Source organism: Gouania willdenowi, chromosome 12 (genome assembly GCF_900634775.1).
Source record: "Gouania willdenowi chromosome 12, fGouWil2.1, whole genome shotgun sequence".
Taxonomy (NCBI): Eukaryota; Metazoa; Chordata; class Actinopteri; order Blenniiformes; family Gobiesocidae; genus Gouania; species Gouania willdenowi.
The window spans coordinates 14,325,111-14,347,537 of NC_041055.1; the positions used below are offsets into that span (position 1 = coordinate 14,325,111).

General features: G+C 38.5%; 1 protein-coding gene across 2 annotated transcripts in view; it reads right to left on the reverse strand.

The window, feature by feature from the left end:
• Positions 1-22,427, reverse strand: part of phf24 (PHD finger protein 24) — a 46,568-nt gene that overhangs the window by 4,504 nt on the left and 19,637 nt on the right. Inside the window, exons 2-7 of one of the 2 annotated variants that reach the window (XM_028463451.1) lie at positions 20,845-21,269; positions 18,877-19,062; positions 12,041-12,119; positions 8,159-8,361; positions 5,828-5,994; positions 843-875 (exon numbers count right to left, since the gene is read on the reverse strand). In XM_028463451.1, coding sequence (XP_028319252.1) covers positions 843-875; positions 5,828-5,994; positions 8,159-8,361; positions 12,041-12,119; positions 18,877-19,062; positions 20,845-21,267 — 1,091 coding nt within the window. In that variant the 5' untranslated portion in view covers positions 21,268-21,269. The remainder of the gene's footprint in view (positions 1-842; positions 876-5,827; positions 5,995-8,158; positions 8,362-12,040; positions 12,120-18,876; positions 19,063-20,844; positions 21,270-22,427) is intronic. The other variant, XM_028463452.1, reaches the window with a different exon arrangement.

Below are 22,427 nucleotides of genomic sequence, written 5' to 3' on the forward strand. Positions count from 1 at the left end.
GCCCTGCCCACCAAACAAACAGGAGGCTGAGATCCACAGATCAATAACTTTTAATAAATCAACAATAAAATGCAAATAAAAGAGAACATACACACCAACATTTATAGATGATACTAATGGCTGTATCGGTAGGATGGCCCGGTACCGAAGCATCCAGAAACCAGTGAAGGAGATTTTCTACAACCATTGGGGTTGGTTTACGGGGCGTTGAGGTGGTTTTATCAGCCGGGATAGTCAAGGTTAGGTGGGTCTACGAGGAAATCATGGGTAGGTTTGGTTAGGGGGAGTCTCTTAAATGTTTTGTAATGTTTTTAAAAGTAAAGTAACCTTTTTGTTTGAAGCACAGTATAAATACAATAACATTGGATTTCTGATCGCTTTCAACCTTTTTTTGAATAAAAATTCAGCCAGTGCCATATCTGACTACTACATCCGCTAAAAACATGAGGTTGCACATCATGTAATATCAATTGAAAATGTTAAGAGTCACACTTATTGGAGCTTAAAGGTCAAAAGCTTTACTGTTAAACATAATTACTGCTTTACATTCAGAGCAGGTTGCTTCTGACAGACTGTCAATCTAATTTTGACATTTAATTGCTTTCTAATGATCATGATGCATTTTCCTTTGTGTACTTTTTCCTAAAGCCTCAATTATTAGAATTGACCATTTAGGAAATGTCTCTTTCCTGTTTTTCTTTCTGTGTATTTCCTCATGCAAAGGTGGATTACACGATTATTCTAATTACAAGTCTGTCTCAGAGTGCAGACTGCTTGAGGGCGTGTAGTACGTGTGAAAAAAAAAAAATGGGACAAACCATGCAGCATTGAGTCACACTCACCCACAATTCATAGGAGAGCAGAATCCCATGAGTCTGTGGGAGATACCGCATGGTGAATGGATGAGAGGCATGAGATGATTAAACACACACTCACACACACAAATAGAAACAAGGAGTTCACCTTAGATTGATTTGATTTGTAACTGATTTGATGCGTGGTCAGTGTGATAATGACAAGGACAACTTATGAATGCTCAAGGTGACAGATGTATGAAGTGTGAAAGCGCTTGTATCATGGGTCAGCGTGCGGTATGTTTTATTAGAAAATGGGTTTGTTTCCCCTCTGGGGTCACCTGCATTGCTGGTCTCGCACATCTGTACAGACATACCTGGAGCTTTGTGACCGTTCTCATTGTGACATAATAGAAATGTTTGCTACCAACAAATAGCTCTGTCACACTTGTAAGTACACATCTACTTCCCCTGTTCACTCTTTGCTCATTGCAATGCTTCCACCAGTGACGGCTGGCCAATAGAGGGCGCTAGGGCGCCGCCCCACCACTCACCGTGTTTGTTTGAGGGAGACATAGGAAATAACAAAAAATTATATTGAATTAAAAACACTACGAAACAAATGTATATCTGTATTATGATAATCAGAATAAATATTATATAGATAATGATGATGTGTGAAGTTGTTTCGTCTGATTGGTGACGTGTTTCCTCCTTGGGGTGCAAAAATCTTTACCGTCCACTCTCGTTCAAAGTTGTGCATTCACAGTAACGCCTCTTCAATACAAGTCAATTAAGAGTCTCTGGGCGCAGGTAAACGCTGAGGCTGTGTAGAGTTGAATGAGGCCGGAACATTTACACAACACCTTCCTCCCGCCATGGAAGGGGCTGATGTCACAGTGGTCTGTCATAAAGTCGCTTTCACAGGCGAAGCCGTGGGACGGTAGAAGGAAATGCAAAATGAAGAAAGAGAAATTAAATAATTCTGCTTTCCCTGCCTACCTGCTGACTCAGCATGGAAAAAGACAGGTAGGAGCCATTTAAAGCACTTTTCAGAGAAGGCAAAGAAAATTTTGGAACTAACTAAATTTTTCACCCCCATTTTTATTGAATTACTTGTTAAACTAACTATAACTGTAGAAAAAAGGCAAAATCTGAAAAACAAAATTAAAAAAACAAAACAAATTAAATTTCAAGAAGTATAATAACCCTGAAACACACTCACTCACACTATTGTATATACCAGTGTTTCTCAAATTGGGGTACGTGTACCCATAAGGGTACGCAATGGCACTACAGGGGGTACTTAAGAGAAAGAGAAGGAAAATTAACAAATGAAAGCATTAAAAATATGGGGTTTTATAAAGTTTATATATTTAGTTCAAAATGATAATACTACTAAATATTACCAGCAATTCACAAAAAAATAATAAAAACACCAAATAAGAGAAAAATATACTGAATAAAAAAGAACAGACAACCAACAACAAAATCTGCAAAATGACACCAAAAACACACACTAAGAGATTAAAATACTTACTATTACCAGCAACACACAAAACGACAACAAAGACACATTGCTACATTTACAAAAACAAAACAGAAAAACATTCAAAATGACATAAGAAGCAGACTGAGATGGAATAATTTAAATAATACCAACCACACACAAAAACAAAATACACAAAATGAAACCAGAAACACACACATTAACACAGAAAAGCCACAACATGATGATAGAAATTATACTGATTAGAACACTGAAAAAACATCAGAATTCTCCTGGTCCCACATCAGGAGGGAGATGACCATAAATGATAAAAACTAAAGAAATGAATCTATTCATGAAGCACTAAATACTGTTTCTTTCTACTTATTTACAAAATGAGATTATTTAAAATGTGTGTTATTACTCATTCAAACCATCATTATGATCTATAGTTTTTTTTGTAGTATTCTGAGGGGGTACATGGATTTAGAAATGAGAGAAAGGGAGTACTTGAACCAAAAAAGTTTGAGAACCACTGGTATATACTACTACTATATACTATATTTGTTCTTGCATGTTTATGGGTTGGATGGCAATAAATGTGGTTAGTTTGAAAGCAGTTCTGTAAGTGCAATTGTCCTTACTTAATTGTTCAAAGCTACACAAAACCTGTTTTTGATGAATATCTATTTTGGAGTTGTAGCCCCACCTGGAAAAAAATGCACCAGCCGCCACTAGTTTCCACTAAATATTCAACATATGTCACTACACTGGCACAAGAGATTTCACTCATCTACTCAACAGTAGCATCAGATGATACCAACAGTACAACAACCAAAATAGCTTATCTCTTCTTCTGTCCTCCTAACCCTTTACCCTTTTATTTTCTCCCCTCAATCAGGTGGAAATCTGCTCTCTTTTTACTTCTTTACCTCCTAAAAAAAATTAGGTTTTCTTTTCTTAGGGAGGAATGGTGACGATAACAATTGTGCAATAAAATAAATGCACTAATTTAAAATTTGCAAGAAAAAGACATGCATAGTTGTGGCAAAAAGATTGCACTACATGTAGTGTCAATTTATAACAGTGGTTCTTAACCTTATTGAAGGTACTGCACTCTGCAAGCTTTGTCAGTGCATTCACCGAACCCTTTGTGATTGGAAAAAAATAAAACATGATTTCTTCAAAGCACAAGTATATGTTATTTGGACACACGTAAGCCCAGCATACTTTTTGCTTAGTTTAAAATGTTTTTTTAATATTAATTAAAATTTTTATGTATTTGAAAATGTAACATTGTTGTCATAATCTATCTTTTAATACACTTCTTTATCATGAAAATTAATTTTGTATTACACATTTTTACATGTGTCTTGATTCCAGCCGAACCCCTGGGTTCAATCAAACCCAGGTTAAGAACCGTTGATCTATGAGGGCAAATGCAGACAAAGAAAGAAAATAACTGTTTTGTTTTGTTTTGATGTCTCACTATGGAATATACGCCTCCGCGTCATATCACAGAAGCACTTTCTCATAAAGCCAACCTGATTGGCTGGTGAAATGTATTCATCCTACCCCCTATAACTAGAGTGGGTGGAGAATACATTAACATTAAAAAAACCTCTCATCAGGAAGCTTCTCGCAGCTGGAGCTCGACTGTCCACAGGTGGACCCTATTTCGAATTCCGTCAACGGACTCTACTGCTCTATCCTTCCCTGTGACCATTAGGTCAACCAGTGCTTTTTTCTGTGCCCCCACGGCCGTCGAGGAGGAACCAACCATTGACACCCCAGTCTTTGGCTCAGCCTCTCCACCTGCACACTCAACGCCACCCCACAGTCACGCCACAGCTCTCGCTACCCCATGCGGTCACCAGGCGTAAGTTGTCTGCCTCCACTTGCTTAGCGGCTAGTAGCTACTTGCTAGCTTCTTCTTCCTGCTGCACCCCAGCACAGAGAGGAAGAATGGAAGTCAATGCCCCACACACCGGAGGGGCTGAAGGCATGGGGGCCCACCTCTGCAGTTGTGGGAAGAAGAAATCTGAACGTGACAAGCACCAGTTCTGCTCCAGGTGCCTCGGGCTGGAACATGCCCAGCGGGCCCTGGACGCCCCCCTGTCCTGCCTCCACTGCGCCACCTTCATCATGAAAAGCCTCCACAGGCAACTGGCACAACAGGTCAGCCTGGCGGACGAGGAACCCCTCTCGACACCAAATTTGTTGCTGCGGAAAAGATGGAGATGGACACCTGAGCTAGGCCCCGTTGGGGTTCACAGTCCGACATTGCCTTTGTCCCTCCGCCCGGAGAGCACATTCTGGATTTGGACTGTGGGTACGATAATGACGTGACCTTGGAATTACTCATCTCAGAGGACGAGGAGGATGACAACATCTTCTTCACCCTGGTTTGGGCACCGCCTCTGCCACCTCCACAGAGGGAATGGAGGGAAGCACCCCAGCCTCTCCCCTCCAGTGTGACAGCTGCTCCCCATCTTCCCGGAGCTGTTGGATGAGGTGGCGCACTCCTGGATGGACCGGCCGTTCACCAACAGGGGTACCTAGCTCTTCTTCCCTGGCAGGGAAGAAGAGCTAGGAGGGCCTGGGCCTGCTCTGCATGCTTCCAGTAAACCCGCTGGTTGCTACGCACCTGCTTCCTTGGGCTCCTGTCGTTTCTTCCCAGAAACCAAGCCTGGAGCGGGCCTGCTGGCTTGACCTGAAGGAGACATTCTGGACATGCCCGTCATCTCGGAAGGTGTCTTCGGCTCTGCCTCCCCAGGAAGCCCCCGGTCCTGACTCCCATCTCCTCAGGGCACGTAGTTTAAAAGTTCATAACTGTCCATGCCCTGGCCTTTACAACCGGCGGGTCAAAGTGGTGCCTTTGGTTGGCCCAGGAAGCCCACGGCCCCGGCTGTGGCAGAGACGCCCGCTGTTCCCTCTTGTTGGGGGAGTTGGTAGTGTCTCCAACGCCGTGCTGCACCCTGGGGAGAGCGCTAGTCCTTTCCCCCGGGGGCGCCAGCACAGTCCCTCCGCGTACCACAGTGCGGACCCCTCTCAGTGGACAAGCGGCATCTCTCTCCTCCAAAGGGGGGAGATGGACTCGCTGCTTTATGAGAAAGGGCTTCTGTGATATGACGCGGAGGCGTATATCCCATAGTGAAACATCTCACTCATATTACTGATAGTACCGGGGTAATGTACCATAAATAACCTAAAGTTTTTTAAGATCATAAACATGTTCCAGGTTGGGTGTCTTTTATCAGTACTACCATACCAAACTTGATAAAACTGAATATATTACAGGGAGGGACTATGTGAAATATGATGTTATGATTTGTTTATTTTCTTGTAAAACTGTAAAATAACTAGTGGGGAGTGTGGACGTGAAATTATTCAGACAGATGTAAACTAGATTAGAACAAAGCTCATCTGGCTGCTTTGTCCTTGCTTTTTTCTGCTCTGGCTCACATTTTCTTTACAGTCTCAATCTCAGATGGGATTCACATTCACCCAAAACAACTGCCAATTGGTGTGCAGCTTTACTTGCCTCACGTTGCAGAACTGGGAGTCCTTGTTGAGCTTGTGGAACCAGGACTGCTGGGCTTGGCGACAGTCTGCTTTTGTGATCACACCATCTTTATCCTCGGTGAGGCCCTGGAACACTGTCCTGGCCTTGTCTCTCTCCTTGGCAGTCAACAGACGAACCAGTGAGTTCTACAGAAAGCAGATCCAAAAAAGCTTGGAATGAGGCATCCTTAGGTAACCTTTTTTAAACCTCACACTCACTCTTTCACCTTTTATTGTTTGGAGGATGTTATTTTGGGACCAGGCTCAAGGATTTTCTCTGGGAGGATTATTGTTGTTTTCTTTATTCAATTGTTCTCAATCACATTACTGCCATGACATGATCCTCAAGCGCTGCTTTACCTTCTGTCACCCCAGAGTCCCTCTCACACAGCAAGCTACATAGAAAACATGCACTTTAAAACGTGTTTAACTAATTTTAGTTTAGGGGCCACAATCAGCCCAGTTTAAGTTTAAGTGAGCCGTACTTTAGGTGTATTTGTAAGTAGGTGTATTATTATATTTGTAAGTATGAATCACAACTACAACAGATACTAGAGAACCTGTTGGAACAAAACATTTACCACTGGAACTATTACGGTGTTACAATGTTTTACCAATGCTATGATGGGCCAAGTTTTGCCCACAGACTTTGAGTGACACACATGTAGGTACAATTAGTTACAATATAAATGAAGTGTAGGACAATATATTGCGTGACAAAATATTGCTATATGGAAACGTCATAAGATATATCATCGATTATATAAGTGATATCGCGATTTTGCGAGAGGGTCAGCGGTACCTTTCCATCCCTGTTACATTCGTCCCAAGCGAGTCTTTTGAGCTGCAATAGACATAGTCAATGTCCAAATTTCTCAATTGCTTCAATATTATTGAAAAAGAAGAATGTCCATATCTGAAATCCCAGCACGTCGACAGTTCTAGTTTGTTTTTTTAAAAAAAAAAATTTATGCAAAGTTAATGCACACATTAATTTTTTTTTTGAAGAATGTCATGATGATGACAAAATTTGGTTATAATTTTAGCCTGGCATGAATTGTCAACCACTGTTTTTGCATTGTATTTACTGATTGGCATGTTTTGCGCTTGAGTTGAAAAGGTCATACCCAGAGCCAGTCAAACTAATGTATTTTTCCAACTGCATTGTTTTGTCATTTATATGTGTTTTGCCATTGTTCAGAAATGTCATCCTGTATCATTATGAGTCCAGTGTCAAATAATCTCATCTTGTGATCTTTGTATATCGTGCCAACCCATGAATAATTTGTCAATTTATTGACTAAGTCTCTTTTCTGTATTTACCTTAATTTTATCTTTGTAGTCTTTGAAAATATAATAGTAACCAAGCATTGCGATTAGGTAATCAGGTTAGGTGTTCCTAACTATTTGAGGCAAGGCTAAACTCCCATTATTTTAAACCTTTAAATAACTGAACATTCAACTGCAACTGGATTTTAAATCGAGAATATAAGATACTAGACAATTCCAGCCTCTGTTTATATTTTTAAACGATGCATTCTATGTAAAGTGTCATTAGACGATAGTCTTTTGAGATGCAGTATATGATTAAAATGTGACCAAAGGTCAACAAATCATGGCTTAGCAAGCTGTATTTTCAAACTAAAGAAACACATGGTATATATGGAATCAGAACAGTATCATAATGAATGAACTCTTGCAGGGTTTTTTACATATGCACACAATCTGTTTTGCAAATATATATTTTATGCAAACTTGTAATATAAATTCTGAAATGCACACGCTCTACTTCACAAATATTATTTTGAGGCACACTTGTAATATAAATCCACAGATAATGCAAACTGCTGAATGTGCATTTATAAACTGCTTCTGTGCTGTGAAACCTCTGCGCATTTGTGAGAGAAATCTGTGTGGTGAATTTTGAGACTGCCCTCACATCACGGGTCAACAAACGTCACCATTGGCTGATAAAATTGATGATTGACAAAATTCATCAGCCAATCAGCTGTGTTTGCTTTCAGCCAATCAAATGACTTCTTACATTTTCTCCACACTTTTGTTTGAACACTGCGCAAGCGCACATATCAGTAGCTCTGCAATTGGTTTAAAAGTGTGGAGAAAATGTGAGAAACAGATCGTGTGCATTTGTGAATTTGAAATACAACTGCAAAACAAAGCATGTGCATTCATGAAAAACCCTGCAAGACTTTATTCATTATGATACTGTTCTGATTCCATAGATAAATTCTAGTGTGAAATGTGTGATTCAAACAATACAGTGAGTGATTCTATTTGCATAGGTCCATACCTCTGTGCGAAACGTTCTGAGCACCACCAGAGACTCAAAGTATAGGAAGTCCGACCATTCAATGTGACCCTTCTTCTCAGGATCCAGTGCAGTAAACTGGGAAAGAACTTCCTCTTCCTGCTCATCTGTCAAGTCCTTATCAAACTGCTGCTTAGATACAAAGTGGCGGTACTGCAGGAGCTCATCTGACACCAGGCACGACTCTGTAGCAGTGAAGAGCAATTCATCATATCAGATTTAATTAGCCACCCAGCAGCTTTCTTGGGATAACTGACTTATGTGATCCATTTTCAACAGGGACAAACGCACCTCCCACTGGCTGCTGGGAAAAGTGTTATTCAGAAACCCAGTTGGGGAGTTGGCTTTTAGGTCAATTCATTTCTACTAATAATAATAATAGCAGGGTTTTTAACAATCTTATGCCTTTGGTGTATATTTTGGCATAATCTATGCATGACGAGTCAGAACCAGAACAAGAACCTTATTGCCATTGTAGGCAAATATTTAGTTTATTGTTAGTTAATGGCAATAAAGAGTTAAAGCAAACCTGTGTGGAGACATAAAGAAGGAGGAAATGCTACTCATTCTCTCTGCATACACACTGAAGAAGAGACAGGGGGGCAGTGGTGATCTAATTGCTAAAAAAGTGTATTTGTAACGGGAGAGTTTCTGACAGTGTTGGGCGGTAACGCGTTGCAAATAACGCACCATCGTGACCTTTGACAGTAACTAGTACTCTAATATTTTTTAAGAAATAAACCCAGTTACTGTTACAATATGGTGTTTTTGTCCGTTACTTGGCTAGCTGCAGTGTACTTCTTGCTTACAGTGGATGCCGTGCCAACCACCGTAAAACAGAAGAAGAAGCGTTGTCGGCGTGTCTCTGTTTGCTATAACGTGCGCTAATCATAGAGTGTCAATTCCAAAGCAAGACAAGCTTCTCAAAGTGGAAATACGTGCACTATTTTACTTCAGTAGAACATTGAGACAAAAACATTTCAGTGAAGTGTAAGCTGTGCTTTTCAGGCTCCAGGGTTCTATCTACTGCGACAAACAGCAACTCCAATCTGCCTCCAAAAGATACAATCATCGGCGAAACTCTAAGCTAACCCTGCGTTGGTGGACACAGTCGATGTGAGGTGAGCCCCTCCACCGAAACCACAGCGGCTAGAATTTAACCAAACTGTTAGCCAGTGAAAGATCAGCAAAGCTATTGCACCGTATGTTGTTGAAAATGTGCAGCCTGTCGCTACTGTAGCGTCACCCACTGTCAGGCAGCTCGTTAGCCTCATACATACCTGTCAACTTTTGAATTTGAAAATAAGGGAAATTTTCTGGCGCCCACTACGAGCCGTCCTACCCGCTCAACCAAGCTCCAGTATCCCTTATATTTTAAGATAAGTGTACAATAAATCTAAAATACCCACTTATCAATAATTAACTAAATACAATGATGTGATTAGAATCTGGTAGGTCGACCTTTAATAACATTTAAATTCTGTGAACATTTCTACTAGGGCTGGAAGATATGGACCAAAACTCATATCTCAATATATTTTCTCAAAATGGTGATATATGATATAAATCTAGATAATTTTATCAAATAAAGTCTGACCAGGAAAACAATTCTGGGTTAAATTTGCTGATGCAAAATGCTACACAGGGACATTTATTAACAAACAGGTGATCAATATGTGCAATCATTAATAATCTAACTGAGCTTTACATGTTGTTCTGAGAAGTAAAAGCAGCGACTCCTAAAACTAGTATTTTGATACATAATAAGCTATAATATACACATATATATACATAAATATATATATGTATATTATTATATATATATATATATATATATATATATATATATATATATATATGTATATTATAGCTTATTATGTATCAAAATACTAGTTTTAGGAGTATATGAGTATATTATATGAAATAATATAGTTTTCTATATCGCCAAAATAGAAAACTTGATGCATTTTGAATCTCAATATATCACCCAGCCCTAATTCCTAAATTATGAAACAGCCTAAATAAAAACATAAATGTGTATATGAAGCACATGTGTTTATTTAATATACTTACAGTTTATATACAAGTCAACACATTGCATATTTATTGTTGGACATTAACATTTTATTTTCATTATATATTTTATTTTAATTTCTCATGCTCACTCGTAGTTCTCTGGTATTCACTCATGACTTATTAGACACATTTATTACAGATTTTACATCTTTTAACACTTTTTTAAAGCAGTATATATATTTGTGGTGGTTGTGATTGGCTGATTTTTCATGGTGACTTACGTGGTTCCTTCTGCTGTGGTAGACGTTAAAATCTCAGTTATTAATGTAACAGAACGTGTAACTGTGTCACATCCTGCTGCTCTTTATGAAGATAAACTCTGTCACATTTCACAACATATTTACACCAGTTCTTTGTTTTTTTCACCGGAACGTCTTCATTCATCATCTCTCTTCTGAGTTGTTTCCGGGTTTGGTGCCACTGTCAGCACAAATATCGCTGGAGCTGCCACATCAGGCCATTTCAGGTGGAAGTTCTCACGAGGCTAGTGACGGCGTTCAGTTTAGTAAGGCATCTTTTATTTATTACATTAAAATACGGGATATTTACAGGAAAATACTAATACGGGAAGATGGCGGGAAAGACGGGTAAAATACGGGAGTTTCCCTGCCAAAACGGGATACTTGACAGGTATGGCCTCATACCATGTCCTATGCATTGTATTGTGTAGCTCAGAAAAATATTTACCACTGAGCATAGTTTAGTACTGTGAACGCAAATAATTAGAAACCTTAGGGTTGGATACAATAACATTTCATTTATCAGAGACTTTTATCCAAAGCAATGTTAATACAGGAGTAGTAGGGTTAGGCTGGATTCAAACCACTGACCCTCTGATTACAAGCCAGTTTTTTAACCACTATTCCTCCACAGAGATCAACAGTGGATTATTTTATGATACAGCACTGATATGAATCTGTATGGACACAAATGACTGAAAAAACAATACATTCTTTAATTCTAAGTAACTTAAAAGTCACTTTTACTAGTCACGCATTGGTTTTTGGTGTAAGTAATCAAAATAGTAACTGAGTTACTTTGTGAATGAAATAACTAGTAATGGTGAGTCGTTATGTTTTTTCAGTAACTAGCACAACACTGGTTGCTGGTTTAATTCTGCTGTGCACCATCATAGTGGGCCCTTGAGCAAGGCCCTTATCCCTAAAATGCACCCCGGGCACTGCATTGTGGCTTTTAACTGCGCCTCACGGATCGGTTAGATACAGAGAATGAGTTTTGTGTATGTACTTGTGTATATATCTGACATTGTGACAAATAAGTAAATATATATTTGTAAACAAGAAGAAGAGATTATGGCTCTTAAAAAAACCGTGCAACTAAAAAAAAAGTATCACATTAAGGTTTAAACTCACATTATTGTAAATACAAGACAAAGACCAAACTGATCGTGCAACTCAGACAACTGGCTACATTTCACTGGAAAATAATCAACCATTATGGTTTTTCCAATGTTCAAAAGTTTTTGTTTTGTTACTGGTATAATTATTCATTTTTTTAAAGAATTGAATTTAATAAATTAAGTTTTTGTTTTTTAAATGAATCAGTTTTTGTTTTTATCATATGCACAACTGCTGAGAAACTATAATTAGATTATTTGTGTCAATTTAGAGGTTAAAAAGTCCTCAATTTTAATGATAAATATTGCAGACTTATTGTTAAATCTTGTGCATTATTTGAATGTTGGTAAATGAATGAAAGAAATAGAAAATGTTGTAATTTTTGCATGGTTTGGTCAATGTAGCTTGGTACATTAGGAAACTTGCTCACCTGGGATGATCTTGCACTGCTTGAAGGTCTCCATTAGGCTGTACATCTCTTCCTCTGTTAGCAGCAGATTAAGATTGTCCTGCAGAAAACCATGAAACAAAATGACATTACATAAAATGATTTAAAACCAGTAGGTACATTATTCAAGTGAAATAAGGTATTGTTATTATTAGTGTGTGTGTGTGTGTGTGTGTGTGTGTGTGTGTGTGTGTGTGTGTGTGTGTGTGTGTGTGTGTGTGTGTGTGCGTGCGTGCGTGCGTGCGTGCGTGCGTGCGTGCGTCTTTTGTGTTTCCAGGGTGATAGACATGGTACTCTGTTCTTTTTCATTTATTTTACACCACAAGAAAGGGAAAGTCGGAAAACCTTGTAAGGTTAGTCTTATTGAAGGGATTTCATTTGATTACATAATATGTAGAACTTGCATTATCTTTTTAATATAGTTTAATATTAAATAAATGATTTAATAATTTGCTATGATATCATGTAATATGCTGAGCTTGTTGCATCCATGTTGTTACATTTTTACTACTAGAGCTTCATGAATCACACCCATGAGTTAAAGTGTAAAATGTTTGTCTTTATATCAACTGATCTTGTGGACATTTGGTAAGAGCAGTTGTTGCATGCAGGAATCTTAAAATATTGCATGTGGTAAGAATAATTATCCATCATATGTGACCAAAGATGGTCACATATGGAAGTCCTCATCCCCATCGTATTACAAAAATGAATTTTAATCTATGTTCTTCTCATTTTATGCAAAGAAAAAATGAGATTTAGAAGCTCTAATTTTGTGTTTTCAAATGCCCTGTTTTCAGAGATTTTTTTGCGAAGTTATGTGAGATGAGTATAGTAAAAACTACAGGGTGTTCATTGGCCATTCAGCATGCATATCATCATGCTATTGTTATGAGCAATGAGCAATCAAAATGTACAATAACAAAGCCTGCATGGGTCTAGCACCCAACCACATTGGGATACACAAATACAGATGTTTCACCACTCTTGTTATTATCTTTAGCAATGTTCTTACATAGGAATAACAAAATATTTATACTGGTTGATTTATTAGATGAACCACTGCCTAATTAGGCTGGATTGGCATGATTGACCTTTGAGATAATCCAACTTAGACCGTGGATCCTTAGGTATGCTAGTGACTCACACTATAGGTTAATCATGGCTATTTAATTCCCAAGTATAAATCCGTTCATTCCCAACTAAAGGCACAGGACTGAAAAAGTCTTTTAGAAAAAGCTGAAACGTGATATATGATAGGATGGTTTTTTATGGGGGTTTTTTTTATTATTATTTGTTTTTTTGCTCTGGGTAATAAATATAGATTTCTCAATTAAATCTGTTATTCAGTCTGGGTAGAACTTTGTTCTCATGAGGATCAAGAAGTCAATGGTTCTTGTTGGAGACAGGGAGCCATAGTCTGGTGATTTCTCAGGGTTACTGCTGTATCATTGATGAAGTGAGAATTGTTTTAATAGTTTTGAGCAGGTGAGCCAAGCTAAAGGCTTGTGGGCCAAATCTATTCCTTAAAAATTAGCCAATAATATGATATTGTCCCAGATACATATAATGAAATGCTTGGGAAATTCCAAGTAATTAATGAAGAGTTGTTTTGTGTAAACTTTAAGTTGCATTTATTTCCTTTTAAAAAGCAATGACCTTTCTGTTGCTGCCCACTTCATTAAAATAAATTGTGTAAGTGGACTTTGAACTAATTTAAGGTTGAGTATTACCATCCCCTTTGCATCTAATGTGTGGATGAGCTGCTTCAAGACAACCAAAACAATCCCAGAAAAACCATCACATCTCACCCATCCCCTGTTTGACCCTCAGCCATCTGCTCAGTGGCTGACGTCAAAAAATCCCACCAGACTCAGCAGCAATTCATTCTCACTCAACGTGTAAATCTTAGAAATATCTGTTCGGACTAAAGTCTAATAATAATGTATATATATAATAATGTGAGTTTTGTACATAAATAAGTTTTCCCCTTTTAGCAAAATTAAAATGCAATGTGTGTGCAACTTTATTGTATCACCTTACATCACACAAATACACTTTAGATGATTAGTCTAAAGCTGAAAAATAAAACCTTGGATTAGAAATGTCTTTGTATTCATTTACAATAATTATTATCCTTCAAAAAAAAAAAAAAAAAAAGTCCCATGGTAGTAAATGTGCACTTGTTGAGTGTTGTCTGTTAGTGGCCACTGCCTGAACCTCAGTATATCACAAAAAGGATTCTTTTAGCAATTTGGACTGGATATTTAAAAAAAGGGCTGCAAGATACATATACCACAAGAGTAATGGAGCCAAAGTGCTGAGTACTACATTTTGGAGTGTACTTGAATGCACAGATTTGCATTTCGTGCTTCAACAATCCTTAAAATGAGGATTAAAGGCCTCGGTCACAACTGAGCACTTCAGAATAGTTTTTCATGACTAAGATGACTTTTTATCCTAAAAACAAAATCACGTGTTAAGTCAGTTGGCTGAAAGTGAAAACACATTTTAGAATTACACTCATAAAAGAAACAGTGGCAAAATTTGGTCCAGGAAGGATGCGGTCCATAAGCTGATAATGTCATTCACCCCAAAAATGAGACCAACACATATAAACAAGCTGTGTGTGTTGAACTAAAACCAAACTGAAGACAACGTTTCCCAGGAGGAGGTAATTTAATATTTAAATATAATGTTTTTACCGCTGTCTATTTATATGTTTGTTTTTTGTGTGTCAGGATCACGTCAAAAGCACTTAATGGAATTTGACAAACGTTTAACGCTATGGAATATTTTTGGAGGAGATCTGATCAATACTAATTCTGGATCAGTTTAAAAAAAATGTAAATCAAAACTCTCATCATTGGCGAATTATTAAAAATTCATAGCTTGCTTAATAATTGTCCAATCTTTATTAAAGTGTAACCAAACCCCAAAACCATTTTTTTCTACTGAATGCAAATGTATTTGGGTATGAAGTAGTGTTGCTGATTGATCCTGGTCCAACTCTCAACATTTTAGTCAAAGTATTTCAATTTGGCATATTTAGTTTTAAAATGTCAGAGTGACTGTCCTCTATTGAAACCAGGCTATTGGCTGAGAACAAGATTGATTAGGAGATGTTTTGGGACCATCTTGGTGAGTAGATTGGATTGAGAGAAAGGTGAATAGAGAGGTATCTTGAGTAATGAGTAGCTAGTTAGCATAGCTTAGATTTTATAGTATAGACTGGGCATGTCTTTTGAATTTCCCTCTTACTGGCAGGTCAGGAGAAAGCAGGGGTTTAGTTACTCTTTGAGTTTGACTGTTGGCTTGGTTCTTCAATTAACCCACCGTGTTTCATCCTGATCAGATTTAGATCTTTTTTTTTTTTTTTTTTAATAGGGCTGCCCATACATTGTGATCTACTGTATCGGTATTAATTATTGGTCTTCACAGTGTGAATGATCATGGTACCTTGATCAGGGTTTCTGATCCAGATAACTGCACATTTCTGGCAAAGCAGATGTTTGGTGCTTGCTGGTGGTTTGTGCTTGAGTACTTTTGTTGTGGTAATGGTACAGTATCAATGTATGACCCATGTAGACTGGTGGTCAGTTTAGTCTGCAGTGTTTGGTTTTTCAAAGTTAATTTAATCACTGACACCTACATTTTAGCATGTTTTCGATTACTGTTGCAATTTCCAAACCAGTTCATACTTTTGCAAAGTTGCATGTTCTCTATCTAATCTGGTAAAAAGAGGTTGAAACAGAAACCTACAGTATGTGTGAGTTGTGTGTTGATATCTGCCAACCTTTGACCCATTGGCTCCAGTTACATTGACGCTAAATAAATTAAATAGTGATTGATCATTTTGTGCAGTAGAATTTTTAGTGTTTTAAAAAAATGAATTTAAATGAGTCATGGGGCGTAGAATCTTACTTGATATGATTTGTGTTTAAAAGTAAAAAATACTTTTCTTAAACTTTATAATCAACAAAATGTAACGGCAGTAATATTTTAGGAAACAACGTCTAAAGTCTGCTGAGCAGGTGGGACATTCAAAAAACCTCGAAGCAAAACGTATAAAAATAACTCGTTGTAGCTTTCTTGTGACAGGGTGTAAAAATAGTTATCAGAGACATGTGGGGAGAGGTGACAGTGTGGGTGCTGTGCTGAACACAAATCATTCTTGTTTAGTCTTTGAAGATGAGTTGAAGATTTTAAAATAGATGTTCTAGTTTTCTATTTATGTTAAAGTCAGATGACAAAGTGATATGAAAAAAAATAGCACTAAGTACCTGAAATGACACAAGCTTTGCAAAGTGAGTCACGTTCCATTAAATGTTAACAGCTCAAACGCAAAAGAGAATTGAAAAGATCTTCAGGTGTGTCATTTGAAAGGGTTCCATTTTACTGGTGTAATTTTTATGCTATATTGAATGTCAGTGCCGTCAACGTATATACGTTAAATATCTTTCTTCAACTAACCAAACTTCTGATATCTACATTATAATCAGTTCCCATAATCTGTTGTAAAACTTGGGGTTTAATGGCTGTTCTATTAGAAAACTGAACCTGAATTGATCTGAAAAATGCCACTGCTTCATTTTAATGCTGCAGTATGTAAGTTTTTTTTGGAGTCATTTGGTCAAAAACCCATAATCGTCTTTGAGCATATTGTAATCCAAAGTTTTTCTGAGTGGATGGCGAATCGCTTTTGCTTCTCCTGGCTCCGTAAATGAGCTTTAGAAATACTGGAGCGTGAGGGTGTACTTCAGCCAATCACTGATCTTTCTACCAAGAGCGCGATCCATTAGTTGTTTTTGCCATTACTTTTGGCTGCTTGAGCTGCTCGTCAAAAGTCAATGCGCATTCACAGTCTGAGAGTAGTGAAATTCCGATGGCAGATGTTCAAGCAGAAGTCTATAATGTGGCTTTTGGTACAGCTCTTACATGGCAAAGCAAGAGGAAAAAGGAAGACTGAGGTGGAGAAGCAACAGAATAAAGGCATAAACGTGTTTGGGAGGAACGGACTCCGTGTAGGTCCTTCTGACTCGGTGTGTGGGGCAGACTGCACGCAATCCGCTTTCAGTCCATGCGCAGTCTGCCCGACATATCGAGTTAGAGAGAGAGAGAGAGAGAGAGAGAGAGAGAGTGATAATTAATTAAGTCTGTTCTTTCCACCTTGGATAAGGTTTCTCTTAGCTTTTCAAGCTATTTATCCCGTCTGTTATTTCTCTCTCTCTCTCTCTCTCTAACTCGATATGTCAGGCAGACTGCGCATGGACTGAAAGCAGATTGCGCGCAGTCTGCCTGACATATCGAGTTAGAGAGAGAGAGAGAGGCAGAGAGAGAGATGGAGAGAGTAATAACAGACAGGATAAATAGCTTGAAAAACTAAGAGAAACCTTATCCAAGGTGGAAAGAACAGACGCAATTAATTTACAGTGTGGGTGTGGAGTGTCTGTCTGCTCTGCAGCTGGGATCAGGAGGTGGAGGAGCGGCTGTGAGCCTCTTACTGTCTTCACAACAACTAGTGACACGTGCTTTCATGTTTCTAAAACATCAGAAAACTCTCCAATAACACAAAACAAAATCCATACATTTGTCACGAGTCGCTATAAAAAAAAAACAGTCTCAATTCCACAGCATGCACATTCGTGCAAGCGTTCACAAGAAGACCGGTAAGTTCCATTCAGGAGGGGAGGGGGGAGCGTGGAGCATCTCACAATTCTACATACTGCAACTTTAATCCAAATCGGTATTAGAATTGTGCAAAATATAAAGTTTAGCAAATCAAATTCTGCAAAAAAATATCCTAAATGTTTTTGATTAACCACTTAAAAACTAATGGTGCTCCTTCAAGCCAGATGTAACAACAATAATGTTTGTACAGTAAGGACTAACTAATATGAATACCAGTACAAAATTAATCTGAAACAACACCATGTATTAGCCCTTTAGCTCACAGATTAATAATCCATACACACTTATTCTGTACAGAGTCATGTGGGTGCTGGGACTAATACCAGCTGATCAACAGAATACTAGACTAACTTATAAACTAATAACTTAACCTAACATTTAGGTTTTATGTATTATAAATGGAAACAAGGGTTTAAAGAACAAACCCAGTGACAGGGGGAAATGTTTGCAGAGAGAAGTGGCCTGAGCAGAACTATTAGGCATTCTTCAACTCACAGGAGTTTGACAAAAATTGAACCTAAAAAGGCTCAGTTGCATGAAGGAAACCTCTCTCCCATGACAGGTCCTTCAATTTTCTTTGAAAAATGCCTAAAAATCTGCTTTCAAGGAAACTCAGTCCATCTACCCGCCTGCAGACGGAAATGTCTCAACGAAATTAAATGTCACATCTGACAGAGAAGAGAAGAGGAGGATTTGTAACAGCTGGCGGACGTTCGCTAACATGACAACTGGTTTCTTCAGAAATGAGAAATACTTTGAATTACACTTATTTCAATATGAAAGAGTTACAGTCCATCTTTTTCTCTGATTGTGTGAAACATTCCCTCAGTGAGTTTTATAGGTATGCTGGCAGGTTAAGCCCCTACTTCATTCTCAGGAGTACTTCAGCAAAATGCACGCTTCAGCTGTTTACGCTTGGATTAAAACTGATTGCATTAGGGCTTTTAAAGGTTGGTGATCACCAGAGGATTCTTTTTTTAGAGGCACATTTTGCATTTCCTAATAAAGAAAACAATTACTCCTCTATAGTATTTTACATATGATGACATCCGTTCTGTTTTTCTTTTTTACAACATCAAATATTTTTCTCCTGCTTGTGAAAGTCACTGTTAGCAATGCAAACTTACACAATAATAGCAGCTCCAGCCAGTAACTGTGTGGGCTGTGTCTCTCATCTCCTGCAGAGCTTCTGCACGCAGGTAGCCTAACCCACTCAGGCAGCCGTCGTGGAACACCCGAGTGCAGATTCTGCAAGGGTAAAGGTCGTCGGCGGTCCACACCTCACACACATCGCACATCTCGTCGCTTCGTGGCTGAAAGAAATAAAAATTAAAAAAAACTTACATTACAATGAGAGTGCATATTAAGTGATTGATAGTATAAGTTGTGTGATATAATTGGAGACCAATTTGTGTCAGGAATAACACTTGTCATCTGAAAGATTATTGAGGAGTAACTACTGCACTACCCTACTTGTCAACACATTGCATATATTTGATGATCTCGAGGAAATACACAAGGTATGCTCTGTTGGTTACTCACAAAGACACTGTCAGTTTTGTTCCATGCAAGCTTGTATCTCTATTCGAGTGTCATTCACAGTCCTCGTGGGTGCAGGCAGTCACAGTTTCTGCAGTCTGCCGCTTAGTTTAAGATGACTTCGATTGTCTTGTGTTTTTCCTCACTCTCTTAATGTGGCTTCATTTTCTCTGGTTGCCTGGCTCTGGCTATTGTCTTGTTAACATTTCCTGTTTAATCCATGCGTCTCTTTGTGTCTTACTCAGTTCTTACTCTGCTTAGCTGCTCATGTCTAGTAAGCTGCTCTGCCGAACCTCTTTTTTTATTAAACTGATCATCACAACCCTTTTTCTTTTAGTCTTTCAGTTGACTTATAATGAGTTTGAGTTTACAATTGAAGACCCTAAATAAAGGAACACATTGAGCTTGTTTTGAAGAGGTTTTTTTCACTATCAGAGGGCAGTTTTAATAAAGATTTTTTACAACCATTTTTCCAGGTGAATACAAGGTTGAAATGGATCAAATGATGGCATTTTGTGAATAAATAATATCTTGACAGTACTGTTGAAGTGGCGCACGGTGGCTTAGTGGTTAGCATGTCCACCTCACAACAAGAAGGGCCTGGATTCATGCCCTGGGGTGGACACTTTGGTCCTTTCTGTGTGGAGTTTGCATGTTCTCCCTGTCCTGCGTGAGTTTCCTCCCACTACCCAAAAACATGACTGTTAGGTTGATTGGCGTTTCTAAATGGCCCATAGGAGTGAATGTGAGTGTGATGGTTGTTTGGCTGTCTGTGTGTTGCCCTGTGATAGACTGACGCCCTGTCCAGGGTGTACCCCCAACTAGCAGCGGAGTGTGAGCTGGAGATAGGTACCGGCTGACCCCTGCGATCCCACAATAGGACAAAGTCGGTCTGAAAATGGATGGATGGATGATGTTGAACAGCAAAACTGATCATCAGCGTAATACCATATTTGACTGTTGAATAACAAATGCTAACAGAGTTGCTTGCCTTCCTAAATGAGGGGAAAATAAATCCGTAATTATTTGCCATTACAGGTATGCTGCAGACATGCTGTAAATAATGACTTAAGCCCAGAGTTACCATCTTTCTTAAATGTTATTTTTTTACGGAAGATTCAGTGCAGGACTTTCTAGTTGTCAAAACCATCAGTGTTTCAATGTACTATAACTCCTTTTAGTCATGGCCACCCTTGCCGTAGGCTTCTTAAAGCAGATCATCTACAAGCTGCTCAATCTATTAACAACATGCTGCAGCTCGTGTGATGATAAAAGCCCTACTATGCTTGATACTATTTTCACTCTATTCAAACCAGACCAAGGAGCCCCTGTCTAAAGTATTTAGTCATAATGCCAAATGTGGGGGAGGAAAAGACATCCTTCTCTGTTGTTACCATGGGGATTTTCTGACATCACGCAGTCATTGATGTCTCATTCCATTGTAAATTCATGTTTCCTTATGCATCGGACCTAATATTATTCCCTATTTTCATTTGAGCTCCAAATCAAACAGTGATTAACTTGCCTGGCATTACTTGCATTACTGCGTGTGATACCTGTTCTTTTGTTTCTAGCTCCACCTCGACAGGCTGGTCATCATCTGCTTCTCTTTTGGGTCGCACAAAGGCAGGTGGCGTGAGCTGGTGGCTTTTGTCCAGATCCTCTGGCTCCACCCCTTTTCCGTCCCTTAGCCTTGACCATGCTTCCTGGTTAACTTTGCACTCCTCTTTTGGGGCGGAGGCCTGCTGAGAGGATGATGGACCAGCACTGTTGTCCGTGTCCTCCACCTCTTTCTCATCACTGTTTTTCTTGTTGGTCTGGGAAGTTGTCTGAGTAGTGCAATTGCCTTCCTCCGTTTCTCCATCTGCTGGTTTGACAGACACGGGTCGGTCTTTAATGCCGGCTTGGAAGGCAGAGACGACTGCACTACATTTCTGCACCTTCTCCACCTGTTGCTTCTTTGACATGAGCACCCCCATACCTACGAACAAACAGTGTAAGAAAAGGAGAGAGGAATTAATCAAATGTCCTGCATTTACATATATGTATCAATATATTTATCAAGTGTGATTACTGGACAGTACTGGCAAGTGGCAACTTGGACTTATTGTAGTCTGAAACACAAACCATGAAATTGTAAGTATCTCTAATCTGATATTAAAACTGTATTCGTTCTCTGCAAGTGAGGCTTGCTGGTTTACTCAGAAAGAACATTGAAACGTATGTTTTAAGATTGAGAACACATTGTATTAGACAGTAAATTGGCCATCAGCCTTTGTCTACATGAGCTACGTTATTAGAATTCTAGGCTTCTTCAGCCTGGCTTTAAGATTGAATGTGTCTCTAGGCGCTCACTGATTTTCCCAAGAACAAAGAACTTTACCAAGTTTCTCAGGTAAGTTTTTCAGGCCCTTTTGAAGCTGCCAAGGTATTGGGGGGTTTGGGGGTTTACAGAGGACATACTGTATCTGCTTGAAGTGAGACTGTCTATTTTATCCACTCAAAAACAGTCAACCTCCAGCTTTAGCCATGTGTAAAGCTGGCATCAATGTGTCTATTTATTCATTCATTTATTTATTACTCTGTCAGTAATTCATTCATTTATTGTTTATAAATCATCAATATTAGTGAGATGAAGCTTCTTTAAGCACATGATACTTTTATAGCATATGTTTTTCCTACTGCTGTTCCTTACGTCATGAGACGTGTTTACACAGTAAACGCAGGACACGACACACATTTTTGATGAAGACATGTGCCATGTGAAAAGTGATAATCCTGCTCTTCAGTGATTCTGCATTAGACTAGATCAGTGGTTCCCAAACTTTCCACAGTCCCGTACCCCTTCAGGCATTTACCCTTAAGCCATGTATGCTCTACTCCTGCAAATTTCAAAAGCATAATAATGAAATGCAGTGTTTTTCAACCTTGGGTTCAAATGCGGTCCCATTAAATGTCTAATAATTTACAATGATGATAAAAATACTGATCAAAAATGTATTTTTAAAATGTTTCGATTATTATTTTTGTTCAAATTTTAACACACAATATATAATAATAATAATAATAATAATAATAATAATAATAATAATAATAATAATAATAATAATAATAATAATAATCAGTAACCATGGGTAGT